The sequence below is a fragment of the Teleopsis dalmanni genome, chromosome 2 (genome assembly GCF_002237135.1).
Source record: "Teleopsis dalmanni isolate 2A chromosome 2, ASM223713v2, whole genome shotgun sequence".
Taxonomy (NCBI): domain Eukaryota; kingdom Metazoa; phylum Arthropoda; class Insecta; order Diptera; family Diopsidae; genus Teleopsis; species Teleopsis dalmanni.
The window spans coordinates 135,983,420-136,001,013 of NC_051847.1; the positions used below are offsets into that span (position 1 = coordinate 135,983,420).

Genomic DNA, 17,594 nt, shown 5'->3' on the forward strand with positions numbered 1-17,594 from the left:
GCATCATATCATAGAGGCTCGAAACTAATAAATAAAATATTAAACTTAATTGTATTAAACTTAATAATTGGCTAAGACCAAAAGGCGCTCATTCGGGCCAGTAATGGTATGATCGCTGCTGTAGTAGAGACCCTTAACAAATGAGCGTAGGTTCTTAAGAGTCACCGCATATGATCAGGAAACATTGAATGCATTTATGATGAAGCATTTGTCCCGCAAAAATTGTATTCTGAGAAAAAAAAGTGATGTTTCTTGATCTATTTTATTTGCTTTATAATTGCTCAGTACTACACTTCCTCTTCAAAAACACCACATTGATCCGAGAATCTACAACGACCAACGTCTGGAAATAACTTCTGATTCGATTTGAATACTTATACATTAAGATACATAATAAGATATAATTATGATTGTTACTTTTAAAATTTAATTTTTAACTTTTTTCTAATATAAAAGTTTAAATCTTTGGAAGTTTTTCTAAAGATCCTAATCTATAAGTATATGTGCACATAATGTGGCAAAAAGCAAAAACAATATAAAAAGTAACCGCAATAAAGTGAATATAAAATTAGCATATCAAAGCAATTTACACAATAATAAACATTTTACTCTGACAGGATAAGAAAAAAATGGATACTCTTATAAACGATAATGCGACAAGTAAATGTCCGTCTGTACAAGTTGATTATGACCATAATTACATGACATAAAGACGCGATTATTGTAAGAAAATAAAATTAGCATATTTTTCCCTTGCACTGCTTAATCTGTCAAAATTTGCAAATGCGAAAAAGAATTAAATATTTTCCTTACCTAATTTAAATTTTCCGTCCAAAGTTCTTAAAGCACTTATTTGTGCGGGATCTTAAGACCCAGAAAGGTGAATCCTAAAGATAAATAAATAAAAATAACTTCATCTATAATATTGACTTACGCCACTTTGCTTATCAGCAACCACAGAAAAAGGTACAATTTAGCAGGGATTAAGGTGAGATTATAGCAGCTGACATGACTTTGTCGAAATTTTATGATTAAGTTGTTTCATTCAGTTTGAAGTGTTTATATTTGAGCTTAAAGTGAAGACTTTTTGTGGCAGACGCCCATAAGTATGCTTTATTATATTTGGTTGTTATTTATGAGTTGAATGAATTTCACTCGCTGCAGTCAAAATTTTGAAATACTACGTCTGCATAATACGAGTATTAATAACGTAGATGAATTTTCATGATACGCATTATTATTACCAAATTATACACCTTATAAATAATTTTTTTATTTCAAACATTTTTGGTTTGGTTGTTGGTTGAAAAAGCCAATATGAGCCAACGTAATAATGTCTATTACCAGCATTTTGGCCAATTTTTATGTAAAGCAATTTATTTTGAATTATTTTTATGGCACTTAACGTTACGTTGACTAAGCATATTTCGTTGAAGATGAGACACAGCAGCCAGCATTACAGTGTCAACTGAAGAATAAACTTGGGCTCCAAATTGTGCGGTTGGATGGTTTGTTGCTATTTTTATTTATATTTCAAGGCAATAGATTTTTTTATATAAGCTTTATATGTAATAAAAATAATAACAAATATTGAAATACTTTGCATATACGCTTTAGAGTTGTCGAATGAGTGAAATAAATGCCTTAATATGTAAATGGTTATATGAAAAACTTAAATATCTACACTTTATACATAGTTATATTTACTAATAAATTACTACGAAGGTAGTTGTGTGTCTTATGGCAACGATATTTCACCCACAGTAGAAACCTTCATACTTATGAGAATATTGTATTGAGAAGTATGCTGAAAGCACTACGCTATATCAGAAATAAAGATACATACAAGGTTTTGAAAATCGGGAATGTGCAAAAGTATATCAAAGACAGAGTGCTGAAATTGTTTGATTCTGTGATTACGCAAACTAATTCAGAGCTATGCTGTCTTAAAACAAATGCAATGTATATATCGCTAAGAGGATGTGCTGAGTTTTAAACTATACTTCCGTAAATCACCTGAAGAACTCTTTATCATAATTCAACACCGGAACACTTGTTACAGTGCATCAACCAATTGATCACAGACACTATGGAGTAAAAGTACTTTAGTCGACTTTTATCGACTTGTTCGTTAAGCGACAAATTGAGTACCAGAGATCTATAGATTGCAGTGCCCGTGTTATATGGGAACTAATGTTGGTGTCATTATTTACTTACCGATCTTAATATGTGTATTATATAGCAAACCCTTCAAGATAATTACAAAATCTTCTAACAAATTTATTTTCTGAAATGCTGTTTCCGGTCAATACTATTCTCGACTGGTCAACCATTCTTCTGGTCAATAAAATGGAAATCTGGACTTTGGAAAAAATAGATATGTATAAGCTTAAGTCTCATTTGAATTATGGCTCACCAATATGTCAAATACTATGGATCATGTTATCAACAATGACCATGTTTCAAATACAAGTTAATACAAATAATACAAGGAAAAATCGACAAAATCGCTAAAATTATAATTGAAATATTATTTTATGTACATAGCAATAAAGTAACAAATCAAAGAAAATATTCGTTATAACTAAACCTCTCACTTCCAAGACAATCAAGCTACAAGATATTACAGAATTAAAAAGGCAATAAAAAATCTGGATGCACTAGAATAAGCAATATACCAGCCGCGACAAATTAATCGCTACGATCTTAACAGACGAAATGCTAGTTAATATTTTTATAGTCATGATATGTAGACCATTATATCAATACCATAACATACACTTTATAAAACCAAAATCAAATTAGTTGGATTGAGTCGGATATGCTCAAAATAAATTGCTATACGAAAATCAGTTTTATTATTTAATACTCTAAAATATATTCTGCAGTCTATTTGATGATAAACTAGCTTCCAGACCGCTTTCAGAACAGAAAAATTTGCATTGGAAATGAAAGCACCAAAACGAATTCTACGCTCTATATAAACAGACAATCATTATACAAGTATTTGAAAACTGATTTTTCTTTTGTATGGACCTATGAAAAATATATAAAACCTTTCCTTAGAAAAACTTAAAATCAACAAAAGTCACTTAAGATCTTATTTCTTAGACTCTGGAATCATAATAATAGGTTTCTGTATTCAGAAAAGATTGTGGACACTTATAAATAGAATTGTATATATCTTATATATATAGTTTTGTATTTTAATTTTATTTTTAAATAATTTAAGAAATGTTTTCAACAACAAATTAATAATAATTTTCAATATACATATAGTTTGTATTTTAATTTTATTTTCAACAATCCAAGAAAATGTTTTCTTAAACCAAATCTAAACTAGTGAACAATTTAACTGCGAGCATATAGTGTTATATTTTTAATTTTTATACAATTCCGAACATTAAAGCAAAGCTCAAAGTTTCTTAAAGCTAACCTTACATGTGCTTTACACTTATTCAGCGGTCGTGAGAGCGAGAAGCTGCGAGATCTCTCCCGCATAATCGCTGTAGAAATCACATGTAAGATCGCTCTAAAGTTCTTGGCACCCGCTTAGAAGTCAATGTCGATATGTCAATATGTGACTATATATATATAATATATATAGATATATATAATTTACGAGTATGTATTTCTATATTTAGTTTACATATATAGACATATACCACATAGTACAAACAGTTTTGAAACTGTTTATTATATAGTAAAATTAACATCAATATTTTCCAATTAATTTTTTAATGAAAAATAATAGTAAATCAATAGTAATAGTCAATAAAACAGAGTACAGAATTTTAATTATATATAATAATTTTATTCGTAAATATATGTTCATTAATTTGTTAAATAAGAGTATTTTATTATTAATATGTAATTTAAAAGTGTATACCGATTATTTAGATAATTGTGTAAGCATTAATAAGGGATATAAATCCTTGAATTGCTCGAATGTAGTACTGTTAACTAAAATCGATGTGTAAACCCTACACCTGCACCAAAGTTATTTTGTCCCTTAAATGGACCATTCAAATGACGACTAGCATTCGCGTTGAGATCGAAAGTTGAGGCTTTATTTTGTGAAGTCCAAAGATTTGCTTTGGCAGCAGCATCTAATGTGGTCATATTGAATTGTGGCACATGTGTGACACCCACTGAGGCAGCATGGCCTTGTGCACTATTCCAATTTGTACCACCACCTACACGATCAAATTTTAAGCCATTTTCCATCTGCGTGCGACTGTGGGACGCAGTAGCACTAAAAGCATGTTGATCATTCTTGAATAGATTGACATGTGCTTTTTCTGACATTGTTTTACCAAAACCAGGAGTTGTTGAGTGTTGTATGCCAATACCGCCTTTATCGCTATTGTTTATATAGTTTGGAGAAATGGAAATTATAAAATACATCTGCATAAAACACAATAACTTACGTATTTGCAGCAGCGAATGCACCATGAGTAACATTTCCGCCTGGAGTACCGCTAGCAAAGACACCAGCACTTAGATTAGCCTTATCACTGCCAATTGTGTGCGCTGCTTGCACGTTTATGTTCTGTTTACCGCTTGGATCGGTTGTTACTGTGCCACCAATATTTGTACTCATTTTTTGATATAATATTTAAGTTTTCCAAAGAAATTTTTAAAGTAGTCTTTATCGCTGTTAGTTTGAAACTGTTGCATTTCTGAGATTTGAATTGAGTTTTTATATCCATGATAATTTTTATTGCTTTCTTTGTTTCTTTTTTACATTTACTCATTCATTCTCATATATTAATGCAGTTCTTTTGCGAAAAATCCCCAAAGTGGTTCCCATTCCAATTTAGAAATATCTTGTGTTTGCAATGCATATAGACGTACATATGTAGGTTTATGTATTAATAGAAGAAGTATGACAAATATTTAATATTGTGAAGAAAGAATTGAGGTCGGAACCAATTTAAGAATTTTGTGTGATTTTTAATAAAATATAATTTTAAAGTTGATCCCCAATTAAATGAAAATTTTTAAAATATTATTTCATAATATGATAAAAATTAAATTATATATATAAAATATTTTATTATAAGAAATTTAATTGAATTGCCACATAAAACTGAAAACGTCAGAATTTTTTGTTCGTATTTAATATGGCACTTTATCTAATATTTAATCATTTCTATACATATACATATATATTCATATATGTATGTCTATTTTAAATTAAAAATATATCTTTAACATAGCATTGACCTTCATATCAACATATCTTAAAAATTTAGGTGATTTTATTTTATAACCCTAATATTTTCTCTAATTATTTTCAAGGCAAAACTTTTCTGTAAGTATTTCGTTCAACAAACCTCACATGGGCGCCGTGGCTTAGTTGGTTAAAGCGCCTGTCTAGTAAACAGGAGATCGTGAGTTCGAATCTCGCCGGGGCCTACAGTTCGCACTTGTAGCTGCGAACTTTTTTTTTGGTTTTTTCACTTTTAAACAAATAAAATTTGAATATATTTATATATTTTATATATTTCCAGCGTTACGTTATTGCAGAATATATTTTATAATTAATAATAAAATATTAAAGACTAGATTTATAATAGGTGCCTAGGCACATACTTATAGCAAGTTTTTTGTACCAAAACTGGCACAATTTTTTTCAATAAAGACAATAATACCTCTCTGTATTTAATTTTTGAAATGAATTCCTTTTAGGGAGGTTACTGCAAAAGTGATGTATCATTGTACTCTCATGGTTCCAATTTCAATTGTAGTATGAGTTGATTATTGGGCTATGTTGGCGGGAGATAGATTTATTGTGTAATGTGGTCATGTTGTATTAGTTTTTCACATTGTTTTAACAATAAAAATGACTAATGTAAATAATGTTTTTTTTGGTAATATTTTCTCTTTTTCTATTTTGCAGGTGCAAAATATTTTATTTTAAAATTAATCCATTTATTTAATTTAACATGACCTAAAATTGAAATGAGTGCAGCTAATAGCCAATACTGTTTCTCCATATTCTAACTAATTAATATTCGTTTATTTATATAAATAATACAAAATGACCTATAAATCGGGAATTTATTGGACTAAAATTTTTTCATCCGAAATAGGAATCTAGATGGCTGCAGTAGCTCGTTTGCTAAAGTGTTGGGATTGGTCTTAAAGATGAGTGAGACAAAGTATATCATTTCTTCCTATATGTTCTGCCACAAATCACATGTTGAAACCCCGATGAAAGGTATTATAAGTGACATATTCGGGCGGAGGGATTATGTTCTAAGCAGTTTTAATTCGAAACGTTAAATGATATCCATATTTGACTTAGCAGCTGAGCTCCACAATTGGGTATTGTAATGGTTTTATAAAGGAGTGCTTTATTTTCCAGGTACAATTTGAAGTATCAGTCTATTAGCCAATATATATTAGTCAGTTGTATACTTTAAGAAAATATGTGTTTTTTCCATGTGAGCTGTTTAACTAAAAGAATTCCTAAGTATTTAGTGCTGTTTTGTGCTATAGATAACTGAAAATTACTAAATGTGAAGAACAGGCACTGTTTTCTGTGTGTGGTTAAGATGACCTGCGATAATTCAGCCGTGTTTTCTTTTATTTTCTATATACTCAGCTAATTTTCTATAGCATGTATACAATTCTGCACATATATACAAAAAAAACGTTATTTGGTTTGTTAGAATATAAAAATAATTATATTAAAGAAGCTTAAAGTTGTACATTTTTTACAATCCATACGGCCTCCTATAAATTTCAAATCAGTTTTAGGTTTTTAATTTTCATCATTTTTATTTTAAAGTTCATTTGAAATAGAAAAAAATATGCCAGAAAAAAAATATTGGTAACATACGAGTATTTCACATTTCATCGATGACAGTATGACTCCTATTCACTATTGTTGATGATTACTTCATGCAATATGCACCCTGACTATGACAATGTATGGCGACTGCTACTCCATTGATATAATGTCAATATGTCCAAGTCTTTTGTGCAAATTGAGTGGTTCGATGTCAGATTGTGTAAACAAATTTTTTTCTCTTTTTATTGAAATATCAGTGCTAAGGGATTTTTGTATTATTTTTGCAACAGAATATAGGCTTCGATATTAGAGACACACGACACCTGTTGTCATTGCAACAGCTTAACAGACATTGTCGTTGCAGGCGACAATACGGAAATGTACAACAGGATGTTGCGGCCTGTTGAGATATATGGCAGGACAAAAAAATGAAATTTCCGAGTATAAAGGAAAATATTAAATCAATTTGGTTTGCATTTTTACAAATGAATTTACCAACAAAAGCTTAAATGCTTTATATTTTCCAGTTGTTGTCTTTTATATGAAATTTTTATATATCAATTAGAGTTCGTTGAAAAAATTATTCCCAGCATATTTGTTTTTGCAAAAAATTTTTTTTTATATATCAAGAATGAAATACAATACTTTACAAACATATACATATAATATTATATGACAAACAATATGTCAACAATAAATAATTGTGCAATTGTTTTTAAAAAGGAAATGTTGCTGATAAAATGTTTTTATTTTATTTTTATTGTATAAATGAGAAATAAATAAATAAATTTATTTTATTTTTACTTATCTTTACACGTTATAGTTAAATATTTATTGTTTCTATGTACGTATGTAACCCAACAATATAATAATTGCAAATTGTATGAAGATATCTGCAATACTATAATAATTCCATTGTGCAGTGAATGTATCTGAATGCACATATAATTCTTTCTATACAAAGCAATTTTATAGATTTAATATTGTACGTCCTGTCCTGGGAACAATTGGTGGTATCCATTGTATTAATGTAACTCAGTAAAAAAATTAAAGACATTGACAAACACAAATCAGTAGCACATATAACAATATAACGGATACGACAATGTCCTTTTCTAATTTCCTTACATGTATGTTGCAATATTTACAATCTTTTGATTATACACCCTACATATTGTGCAGTTGGGCATATGGATTCTTTGTGAACTTAATTAAAATAATGAAGAATTGGTCGACATCAGGCCATCATTATTAGAAGTACAAAAAAAGTAGAATTATTCTCGAGATAAGATATGTTCATAGTAACATCTGAATAGAGAATCAAATCGTTTCTCTGCATATAGTTGCATGTCCCATAGTTTAGTGGTTTTACTTTCTTCAGATTAGTTGGTTTTGGGAAGAACCTTGACACGGTTAGGGATTTTGTATACAAGTCATGGTTAACTAAAATTTTGACGAATTTTTGCAGTACACAAAAGAAATACAGATCTATTAGAGCACGCGAGAGACCAAGCAATAGGCGGTACGGTGAGTTTCTACGGATGCGTTTTCATAGAAAATAGATAAGTTTTTAAGCTTACTCTTTTTTTTTAAATGGTGAGGTATATCTCACCACAATGCGTTTAGAAGCGGAAAGTGATGGATTTCGAACATTATTACAACTTGATAGATAAGATTTCGCTCGAGAAACAAAAATAACGCTTCGCAACTCTCTTAATATGGTTGCTCTGCTGTTTTGTACAGAATCTTGATTAGGACGACTGTCATTATTGTTGGGTAAAAAGATATAAGAAACATTCTTTGTATACTTGGGATCGAGTATCACTTTAGACAGAATGATAAGCTGTATGTGTTAAGTCGCGACATTCGCATAGTCAAGCCTATTCAAAATTCAATATTTTCGCTGACATGACTAAGTCAAGAAAGCTGCAAACAGTTTAAAATGCTACAATTAAAAAGGTGTTGGAAATCACGAATGTACCGAATATCCGAATTATTGGGTAAAGGACCAAGTTACTCATGATATGAAAGCACTCGATACTATCAACTGGCGATAGCCAATCAGATTGACTAAAGGAGGCTACTGATCGCGGCGAGACTGATTAACATCTGTAAAGGGCAGCTAAGTAAGTCAGTAAATATTTTAGTAATGGACTGTTTCAACTGTGACATACAATTAGAGCATATGGCCATTTACATTTCTGTAGACAATCCACTAACTCCTCATTGAGGCAAAGTTAGAAATTAACATCCCTACTTTTGCAAAGAAATTCTCATTTCTTTGGCGAAAAAGGTTCGTTTCAAAATGATATTCAAAGAAGACAATTAACAGGTACCGTAGAACGAAGTCAACATTGCAAATCTCCCTTAATTAAACAATCAATTATGCAATCAATATTCTTTACTTTTGAGATTTAGTATCCACCCAACTTTTAGTACCGAAAAAACAGTTTACCGAAAAAAGATTTGAAAAATGTGTAAAATGGCAGAAACTTCAACAAATCTCGTTCACTAGAGGGAATTCAAAGAATTAAGGGAACTGTTGAGGAAAGTTATTGTATACTCAAGAAATACTATAACGATTATATTAATACTATATAGAATGAAATGTTTTGATGTGCAAGAAGCTGCTTTCGCAATTTTTTGAATTTAACACAATAATTTCGTTGAAAAGAAGAATCATTTACTAATTTTAAGCAATTTAGAAAGTAGAAGAGATAAGGTAATTTTCATGGTACTAGTTAAGCATTAATCATCTATTTTTCACTAACCGCGATATTTTTATACTTTTAATTTAAAATCAAGTCTTTTTATTTATTTAAAATATTAAATTAAAATTTTATATGTTATGAATTATATTTATATTAATAAAATAAACATGATCATAACTTTATTTGATCTTTTCATATATATATAAACCGCAAACTTATAGAGTTTTTTATAGTCAAAATGAATTAAAGCTTTCTTGTCTAAATGGTCCTTCTTCTCTGAGGATTTATAGAGTTTTGAAATCAATGGTCTCAAAATAGCTGTTAAGAAGCTAATAAAATTCTGAATCTTATATAAGTTGCATAGCATTTTTTTCTTACCCACACATATATATTTTTTAGTGGCTATATATTATAATACATATTCATATACTTTACATTTAGTATATGAATTTATTAAAAAATATTATAATTTTTACAATTATTATATATATTTATATATTATATAATTACAGTCAAACTTCTAAAACTAGAATTTTCTATAACGCGAACTAACTAGAGTGTAAACCCTACATTAAGTGGAAATTACATACAATTATAGAAAAATTCTTTAACTTTAAATCTCCTTAACTCGAACCTTTTGTTTGCAAAATGGTGTTTCGAGTTATAGAAGTTTGGCTGTATATAATTTTAGATGCTTATATCAAAGAATAAAAAAAAACGAAAAAATTCATATGGAGAGAAAGTATCTAAGATATATTACATTTGTAATATGGTATTGAAACAAAGTTAGATAGAAGAAAGGTTCACGATTTAGGATGAAAATGAGCTTGTTTAACAGAAGACATTCCTCGGTTAATTAGGCAATACTACATAGGAATGAGGGAAAATTTTCATCACAATTTGATGGAATAGTAATTTAAGTAAATTTAATAATGGACTGCTTGGCGGTTGAAAAAACTTCTTGAAGTTGTTTTTGATATATTGACATATTGAAGATTAAAGCTAGCTTTTTAAAGAATCAGATCAATTTTAAAAATATTAATACTATGTAGTAAGCTATTTGATGTGTTCTTTATTTGACGTATTGAGTTTAAGATACTTTAAGAAGAAAGCTTTATGTTCTGAAACTTATCTACTATTCTATAAAAGTTATAAATCTTGCATCCATTATATATTATATTTATTTTATAATTATGCTAACCGTATGTATTAAATGGACTTGTTAAGTTGCGAAGTAATATTTATATTATATTTTATTGAGAAGTCCTGTATTCATTTTCAGCAATTGTCAGCAGTTTTTAAATTTTGCCTTCATTTTTGTCATCAAAAGTATCTCAAACTAGATATCAACATATATTCGAAGATTGGAGTAACTTTATGTGTACTTTTGTGATTATCCTTTTTTGTCTAACAAACACTATTAGCACAATATCCATTGTCCATTTGCTCGAAACATTTTGTGGGCGTGCATACCAAAGGCATTAACATAATTTATGTGGTTCCGGCATTTAAACTGCTGTCCTTTTGCACCAAACACAATGATTGGTGTCCAATCCGAGAAAGCATAAAAATTGCTATTGTCCATTCGAATTTTGCTTATTTTGATAAAAGTTTCGTTTCGTTTAGTTCAGTGAAGTTGTCTTGTTGTTTTGTACTTGCAGACATTTTTTGCCAGTTTTAATTTAATGTTTTGTGGTTTTTATTGTTATTATGGCAACTAAGGATTAGTCCGTCTGATGTGAAAATAGTTAAGGGAAGGACGGAAGTAGTTGATTTTATTGTTGATTTTGTATAATTTTTTAATTAACAATTTGCTTTGTTAGGGGGTTTTCAGCAATTGATAAGTAAATGCGATAAGGTTTTTATTTTAGTTTTCTCAGAAAAATAAGATTGAAACTATTTTTGTAAAAGTTATAAATAATTTTTCAAGGGCTTTGCTGAAGCTTAATTTATTCCACATAAATCGATTAGTTGTAATTGAAGTTTACTTATTCATTCATATAGTTTTTATTATATTTTTAGCAATAACTTTTAAACCACAGGCAATTGTTTTATTAATACTTAAAAAAATTGATACTCTAAATTTAATTGGATTATTTGCAAAATATCTGAAGATCTACATGAAGTGTCTTACACTTAAAAACACATTTAAAACTGTCTGCTAAGTTGGCAATGATAACATTACCTATAAGTGTTCTCCGTCAGCAATGGAATAATGATAAGTATATTGATGGCACACTCAGTTGTAAAAGTACATGCCCAGAAGAAGAGTTTACTGAAGACAGCTGTAAGTGTAATTCGTTGGCATTGAAGAAGACTTTGGAATTTAGACTTTAGTGTTTATGAAAAATCTAGTATTCACAAATTGAATATATTCTTCAATATATTCCATACAGAAGATTAATACAATTCTCAATTTTGGGCAGAAAGTAAATATAGTTGACAAATAAATTAACGCAAACTTTAAAGGTCTCTTATTATAATATTTAGAACCAAATCTATTTCGGTATGGCTTCAGAAACAATAACAACAAGTTCGATATTCCGTCAAATAGAAAAATAGAAAGCATAAAACTTAAATTAAAAAGATTTTATAAGATTCATTAGGTGTCTTATGGTTAGTTTTACAATACGCACTTAACCTAAGTAACCCTTATGTGTTTAATATTTAAGAATCAGAAGTCACTTAGAATTATATAAAACATTTACTTAATAAAAAAAATAATACTTATTATTAAAATAAATGTAATTTTAGTGCCAAATAGACACGCAAGTGTGCATTATAAAATTGTTTCTTAGAGTAAAAGACACTGCTATGAAATATCTCAAAAGCTTAGCATATTGTTTCTGAAAAAGTCCTGTATGTTCATACGAACTATAGGATTTCAGTGAACCCTTTTACGGAGTATTATTGGATCGAATTATTGGATATTATTATCCAATAAAATTGAAGTAATAAAATACACATTTTTTTATTAAATTGTTACATATCTTGTCATATGAGTAATGGGACTTCGAAGGTGTATAAGATTCTTAATTGCTTTCACAATGAGCCCCTGTTACTTTGTTTTCAAAGCATTAGTTTGGTTAGTTTGGATTGGTAACTTTGTACACCAAAGCCTATTGAGCATTGAGCAGAAAAAACATTTATGAACATACCACGGAGAAAATATAGATCGAATATAAAAATAGTAGTCATGCTATTTAGTGTATAAATTTTGACATAATAATCTTGACAAAAATAAGAAATTATTTCCTCAATACTTTTTTTAATAGAATGTTTGAAATGGTAATAGATATCACACAGAGATCAATATAATAATGATTTTAATGTGATAATGATCTATGGTTCTCAATAGAGAGACTAATAATGTATATTTCATTGCTCAAAAGATAGAGAAAAATTAAAGCAAACAATTTTTTGCATTAAATGTATGACGCGTCTCTGGACGAGCTCTACAGATCCTTGACCATATACTGTATAAGTAGACTTAAATGATAAAAAAGTTAGGTGGGCTCAACCGGGATTTGAACCCGGGACCTCTCGCACCCAAAGCGAGAATCATACCCCTAGACCATTGAGCCGCTTATATAACACCGTAAATTTACAAAATAAAAATTATAAACTTAAAAAAAACTTACTAGATAGCAGTTTTTAAACAATGAACCTGATGACTTTAAACAAACTGAGATAGTTGTGTTATCAGATCAATGCTTACGTATGAGATACTTTCGCTAAATAAATAGCTGAAGTGTGCAGATAACCGAGACACCTTAAGTAAATATTATATATAAAACGTATATGTATAATCATACAATATTTTTACTAACAGTTGTTGTATGTTATGCATAAGTATCTGCTGCTTTCGGACGAACAAACTTAAAGATTGCTAGCTGGTTTTTTGTTTGAATTTTAGTCACGATACACACGATTAAATTTTTCGTATTTATTTTTGTATTGCACTATGTCAACGTATATTTATTTTTAACGTATAGTTTATTTTTTGAATATATAAATATTATTAGAAACCAAAAAAAAATTACTTATAACTGTATTTTTTATGGGGGATGTAGCTCAGATGGTAGAGCGCTCGCTTAGCATGTGAGAGGTACGGGGATCGATGCCCCGCATCTCCAAATCTATTTTGTTATTTCCTCTCGAAAGAAAAATTTCTTATTACATGTAATATTATATACTTCAGTATTAAAAAGTACAATGCTCTACAACTTATTCGAAATGCAATAATTAAAGTAAAAGCTATTGAGTTCTACTAAAAAAGTTGTTAGCAGAGAAATCAAATATGTACTCTTCAATCGTAAAAAGTATTATTATATATTCTAACAGACATAACGTGATATAAGACTAACATATTTGAAGATATAATGTGTTTCTGCAATATCGGATATATGGATTTGTTACACAGCACTATAGATAATGCCTAGCTTAGAGGAATTTGTCTACAAATATTAAGCTCTTATTTTCTATCTCTCCTAATTCTGGAATGGTATTGCATCTGCGGGTGCAATCTTCCACTTGCATTCCAAAGAGATGGTTTAGTGGGTTCAAGTCTCACACAGTGGCTTTCGATGTTGAATGTGTGTAGATGAAGTGTATGCAAAATAGAAAAGATGCAGGTTGTTTACCTTTAAGGAGATGTTAATGAGTCAGTGTTATATGGCCAAGTCCCCCTTGAAGGAACGGCTCAACTAACGATATATGGAGCTTATCAAAATTTATTGTTTTTTCACATGTTGTGTTCTCAGAGAGCTAGTGATTATTCAGTGATGCCAGAATAGATTGGCGATAATGATGTCAAATTGTTTTTATAGATGACTTAATAAACTGACATCAGTTATAATACGGTTGGCTTTGGTTGATGCGATAAGCGATAAACAAGATTCTGAGTAGTGCATATTATGTATCTTTTTTTTTTTGTGAGAGTAATAAGTAATAGTAGCCATTATAATATGGTCTATCGTAATAGTACACCTTTAATGAAATTCATTATAAAAACTTATCTTACTCTTGATATTCAAATAACCATTAACTATGCGTCTAATCTATTTCACCAAGGAAAATATCCAGTAATAAATTATAATCGGGATAGAGTCTTTGCTTCATTATTGTTCTATTATATCCTATTCGATAACGACATTATATAGGCAAGCAATAAATAATAATTGAGATATTGCCTGTGTTTCATTATTGTTTCATGTGAGGATTTATGTTGATTTAAAAAGATTGAATATCATTTGATGGTGTTAGTGCTAAGTTGATCTTCTGCTTTATATTCTGTTTACTAGTATATTACCGTTGTAGTTTTTAAGTGAGTCCAAATTTTAACTCTCTTGATTGTATGGAATGTTCTTTAGAAATTCATATTTGCTACGCTTAGTTTAATAAATGACTCTATTATAATTCCCAGAGTATTAATGCGTATTATCTTTACCTGTTAAATATTTTTCTTCGGAGGGGTCAAGTTATTGATCAAAGCCATGACGTTTTAAAAGAATTAGGGTGACCACTTTGTACACCAGCTATTTTTTAATTTTTGTGTGCATCTGAGATCAACAAAAATTTCAGTCTTTGGGGAAGATATCCACAATTGAGCTGAGAACAATTACATTTATGCTAGCAAGGTCTGGTAGTAAGGAAACTGAAAGTTTTTGTATCCCAAATCTTGACTGTTCAGGTTTACAATCACACCTTTATATCTATGTGAGTAGCAGATTGGGATCGTATGTGTCTTAAGTTTACAATCCTAATTAATTTACTCTCATCTAAATATGTATAAACAATTTTGGTGGAATTCCTTTCTTCAAGTTTTTTAACCGGTATACTTCAAAATGTTTTTCCGTTTATACAGAATCGTTTTCTTTCAATATAATAGAGATTGTATTGTAAGGTAAAGAAAATTAAAAATGTGTTTTAAAATAATTTAAAGTTACTAACAATATATATATTTTTTTCTATATTTATAATAGGCAATTTAACACGTACTACACCGATATTTGTATTATTATTTATTTTCACAATATTTTTTAAAATATTACCAAAACGTTTATGTGTGTGCGAAAAGTTTGACATATGACTTCAGTTCAAGCCTGATATCCACTTTCGGTAATATTATCCTTTTAATTTTATTCGCCACATTACACTTCTTCACAACTGACAGGAATTATTGTAACTTCGTACTCACATCGAAATTTCGCACCTACAATAATAAAAAAAATATTCTCTGAAATTATTCACAACTGCCGGCATTCGTTTGTGCTGCCAGCCAAAGGTGACAAAATCAAAAACAAAAGCGGTGGCAACTATAGTAAATAAACACACATTGCCACCGTTTTGCGAAAATGTGAAAGAATGTTTCCTGTTCTTTAAAGTTTTCTCCTCTGCCTTTTTGTGTCCTTTGGACTCGGAGTACGTGCCAATAAATTTTCGCACGTTTTTATTGTAAATTTCAAAAACGTACGAAAAATGTCAAGTGCTGATAATAATGAGGTAGGTGCTTCCTTTTGGTGGGTTTGCCTTCTGCCTATAGTTCTGCTGAGTTTTTGGGAAAAAGGTTATTCTTGCGAAAGCTTGAAAAATTGTTTCAAGATTAGATGAATTCACATAAATTTTGAGATTGTTTTCTCTATAAACGTGCTTTGCATAGCATAAGAAAGTTTTAAACTTGCACTAAAAAAATTTAAATTTATAAAAGAAATGTAAAATGTTTCTGATTAGTGTATGGTTTTTGAATAAATATCCATATATTATATGACACTTTTAATATACTTGATAATATTTGCAACGGTTACGGAAGGGGTAGCGAGACGTTGGATGTTGCCATTTTTAATGTAAATGAAAAATTTTGTATTGCCAGTAAAAGGAAAATATGATTAAACTTTGGTTACGGTGACAACGTTTTCTATATATCGTTAAGTAGGTTAAACCAGTGATGACCTGTACCAAAAGAAAAATTAGAACGTTTTAAGTTACCACACGGGCAAAAGCTTTCAGTATAACATGTCTTCATACTCATAACCAGAAAGAGCGTTAGAATGAGAGTAATCTCCCTTAACTTCAAAATAATATTCAAACGATCCTCCAATTTATGAATCCCATTTCATGGCTATATTAGTTTTTCAAAAGTTATGCAACATACATCTCTACGGTAGCTATTACCACTTTAATTGCTGAAAATTATCTTCTTGAAAGAAGACAAGAGCCAGAAGTCAGAGGCAGCCAAATCTGGTAATAAATTAGTTGATGTAACAATTATAATGCTATGATTTTAACGATGGTTCTTTGAGCTCTGTGAGCAGTCACACTTTCCTGATAGAAAATTATTATTTCGTCTTGTATACCAGATTCTTTTTTTAACAAACTTTTATAACTAATTCTTTCAAACTATTGCAATAATAATCTAAGTTTATTATTTTATCAGCCTGGACACAATTTACTAAGTTTCTCTTGGATCCCAAAAAAACTGTTGCTATCACTTTCTTAAACGATTTCTGGACCTCAAGTCTACTTGAAAAGTAAGAGTAGAATTTGCATTACTTTTCAGCCTCTTAGTTAGATTTAGGATCTCTTTTATTGTGCTGAAGAGACTCAAAAAGTCATTTTTATCTTTTCCATGACATTGATTATTTTTCTAGAATTATTGTGTGAAACTAGTGCTGGAATACTTTCAATATTAAAGACAAATCAGAACTTATCTCTAAGTCAAGTTAAGTGGAGATAAGGAAAAGTCAAGTTGCAGTTTTCGTTGGGTATCTTGAATTTTATACTGATATCTAGAGACGCAAACTATATCGGAATATAGCATAATGAAATAAAATTTGTAAAAATATCTGACTGATATATCTGATAATATATTGTTAGATGGATGTACCAGGTAAAGCAGAGTTAAATATGAAAAAATTATAGTCTTAATATTATTAAAATAAATGTTATTATCTACATATAATGAAAGAATTATAGGGATTAAGACCTGATCATTTTAATAATCAATCTTATCTAAAAATTTTAACTGATATTTTAAGCAAAAAATTTAATTTATTTTAAATTAAAAAATTGTGTTATCTCAT

The 17,594-nt window shown here is 29.4% G+C and overlaps 1 protein-coding gene and 3 non-coding genes across 4 annotated transcripts; 2 read left to right on the plus strand and 2 right to left on the minus strand.

Annotated features, from left to right (window-relative positions):
* Nucleotides 1-3,821: 3,821 nt before the first annotated feature.
* LOC119681127 (attacin-A-like) lies at nucleotides 3,822-4,670 on the minus strand. Its single transcript, XM_038094224.1, has 2 exons — nucleotides 4,431-4,670; nucleotides 3,822-4,363 (listed from the first exon to the last, which is right to left on the minus strand). The coding sequence occupies exons 1-2, from the start codon at nucleotides 4,601-4,603 to the stop codon at nucleotides 3,964-3,966; spliced, it is 573 nt and encodes a 190-aa protein (XP_037950152.1). The 5' UTR covers nucleotides 4,604-4,670; the 3' UTR covers nucleotides 3,822-3,963.
* A 677-nt stretch (nucleotides 4,671-5,347) lies between these two features.
* Trnat-agu lies at nucleotides 5,348-5,421 on the plus strand. Its single transcript has one exon. It is a non-coding gene; the product is annotated as a tRNA-Thr (tRNA).
* A 7,604-nt stretch (nucleotides 5,422-13,025) lies between these two features.
* Trnap-ugg lies at nucleotides 13,026-13,097 on the minus strand. Its single transcript has one exon. It is a non-coding gene; the product is annotated as a tRNA-Pro (tRNA).
* Nucleotides 13,098-13,576: 479 nt separating this feature from the next.
* Nucleotides 13,577-13,649, plus strand: Trnaa-agc. Its single transcript has one exon. It is a non-coding gene; the product is annotated as a tRNA-Ala (tRNA).
* The last annotated feature ends 3,945 nt before the right edge of the window (nucleotides 13,650-17,594 follow it).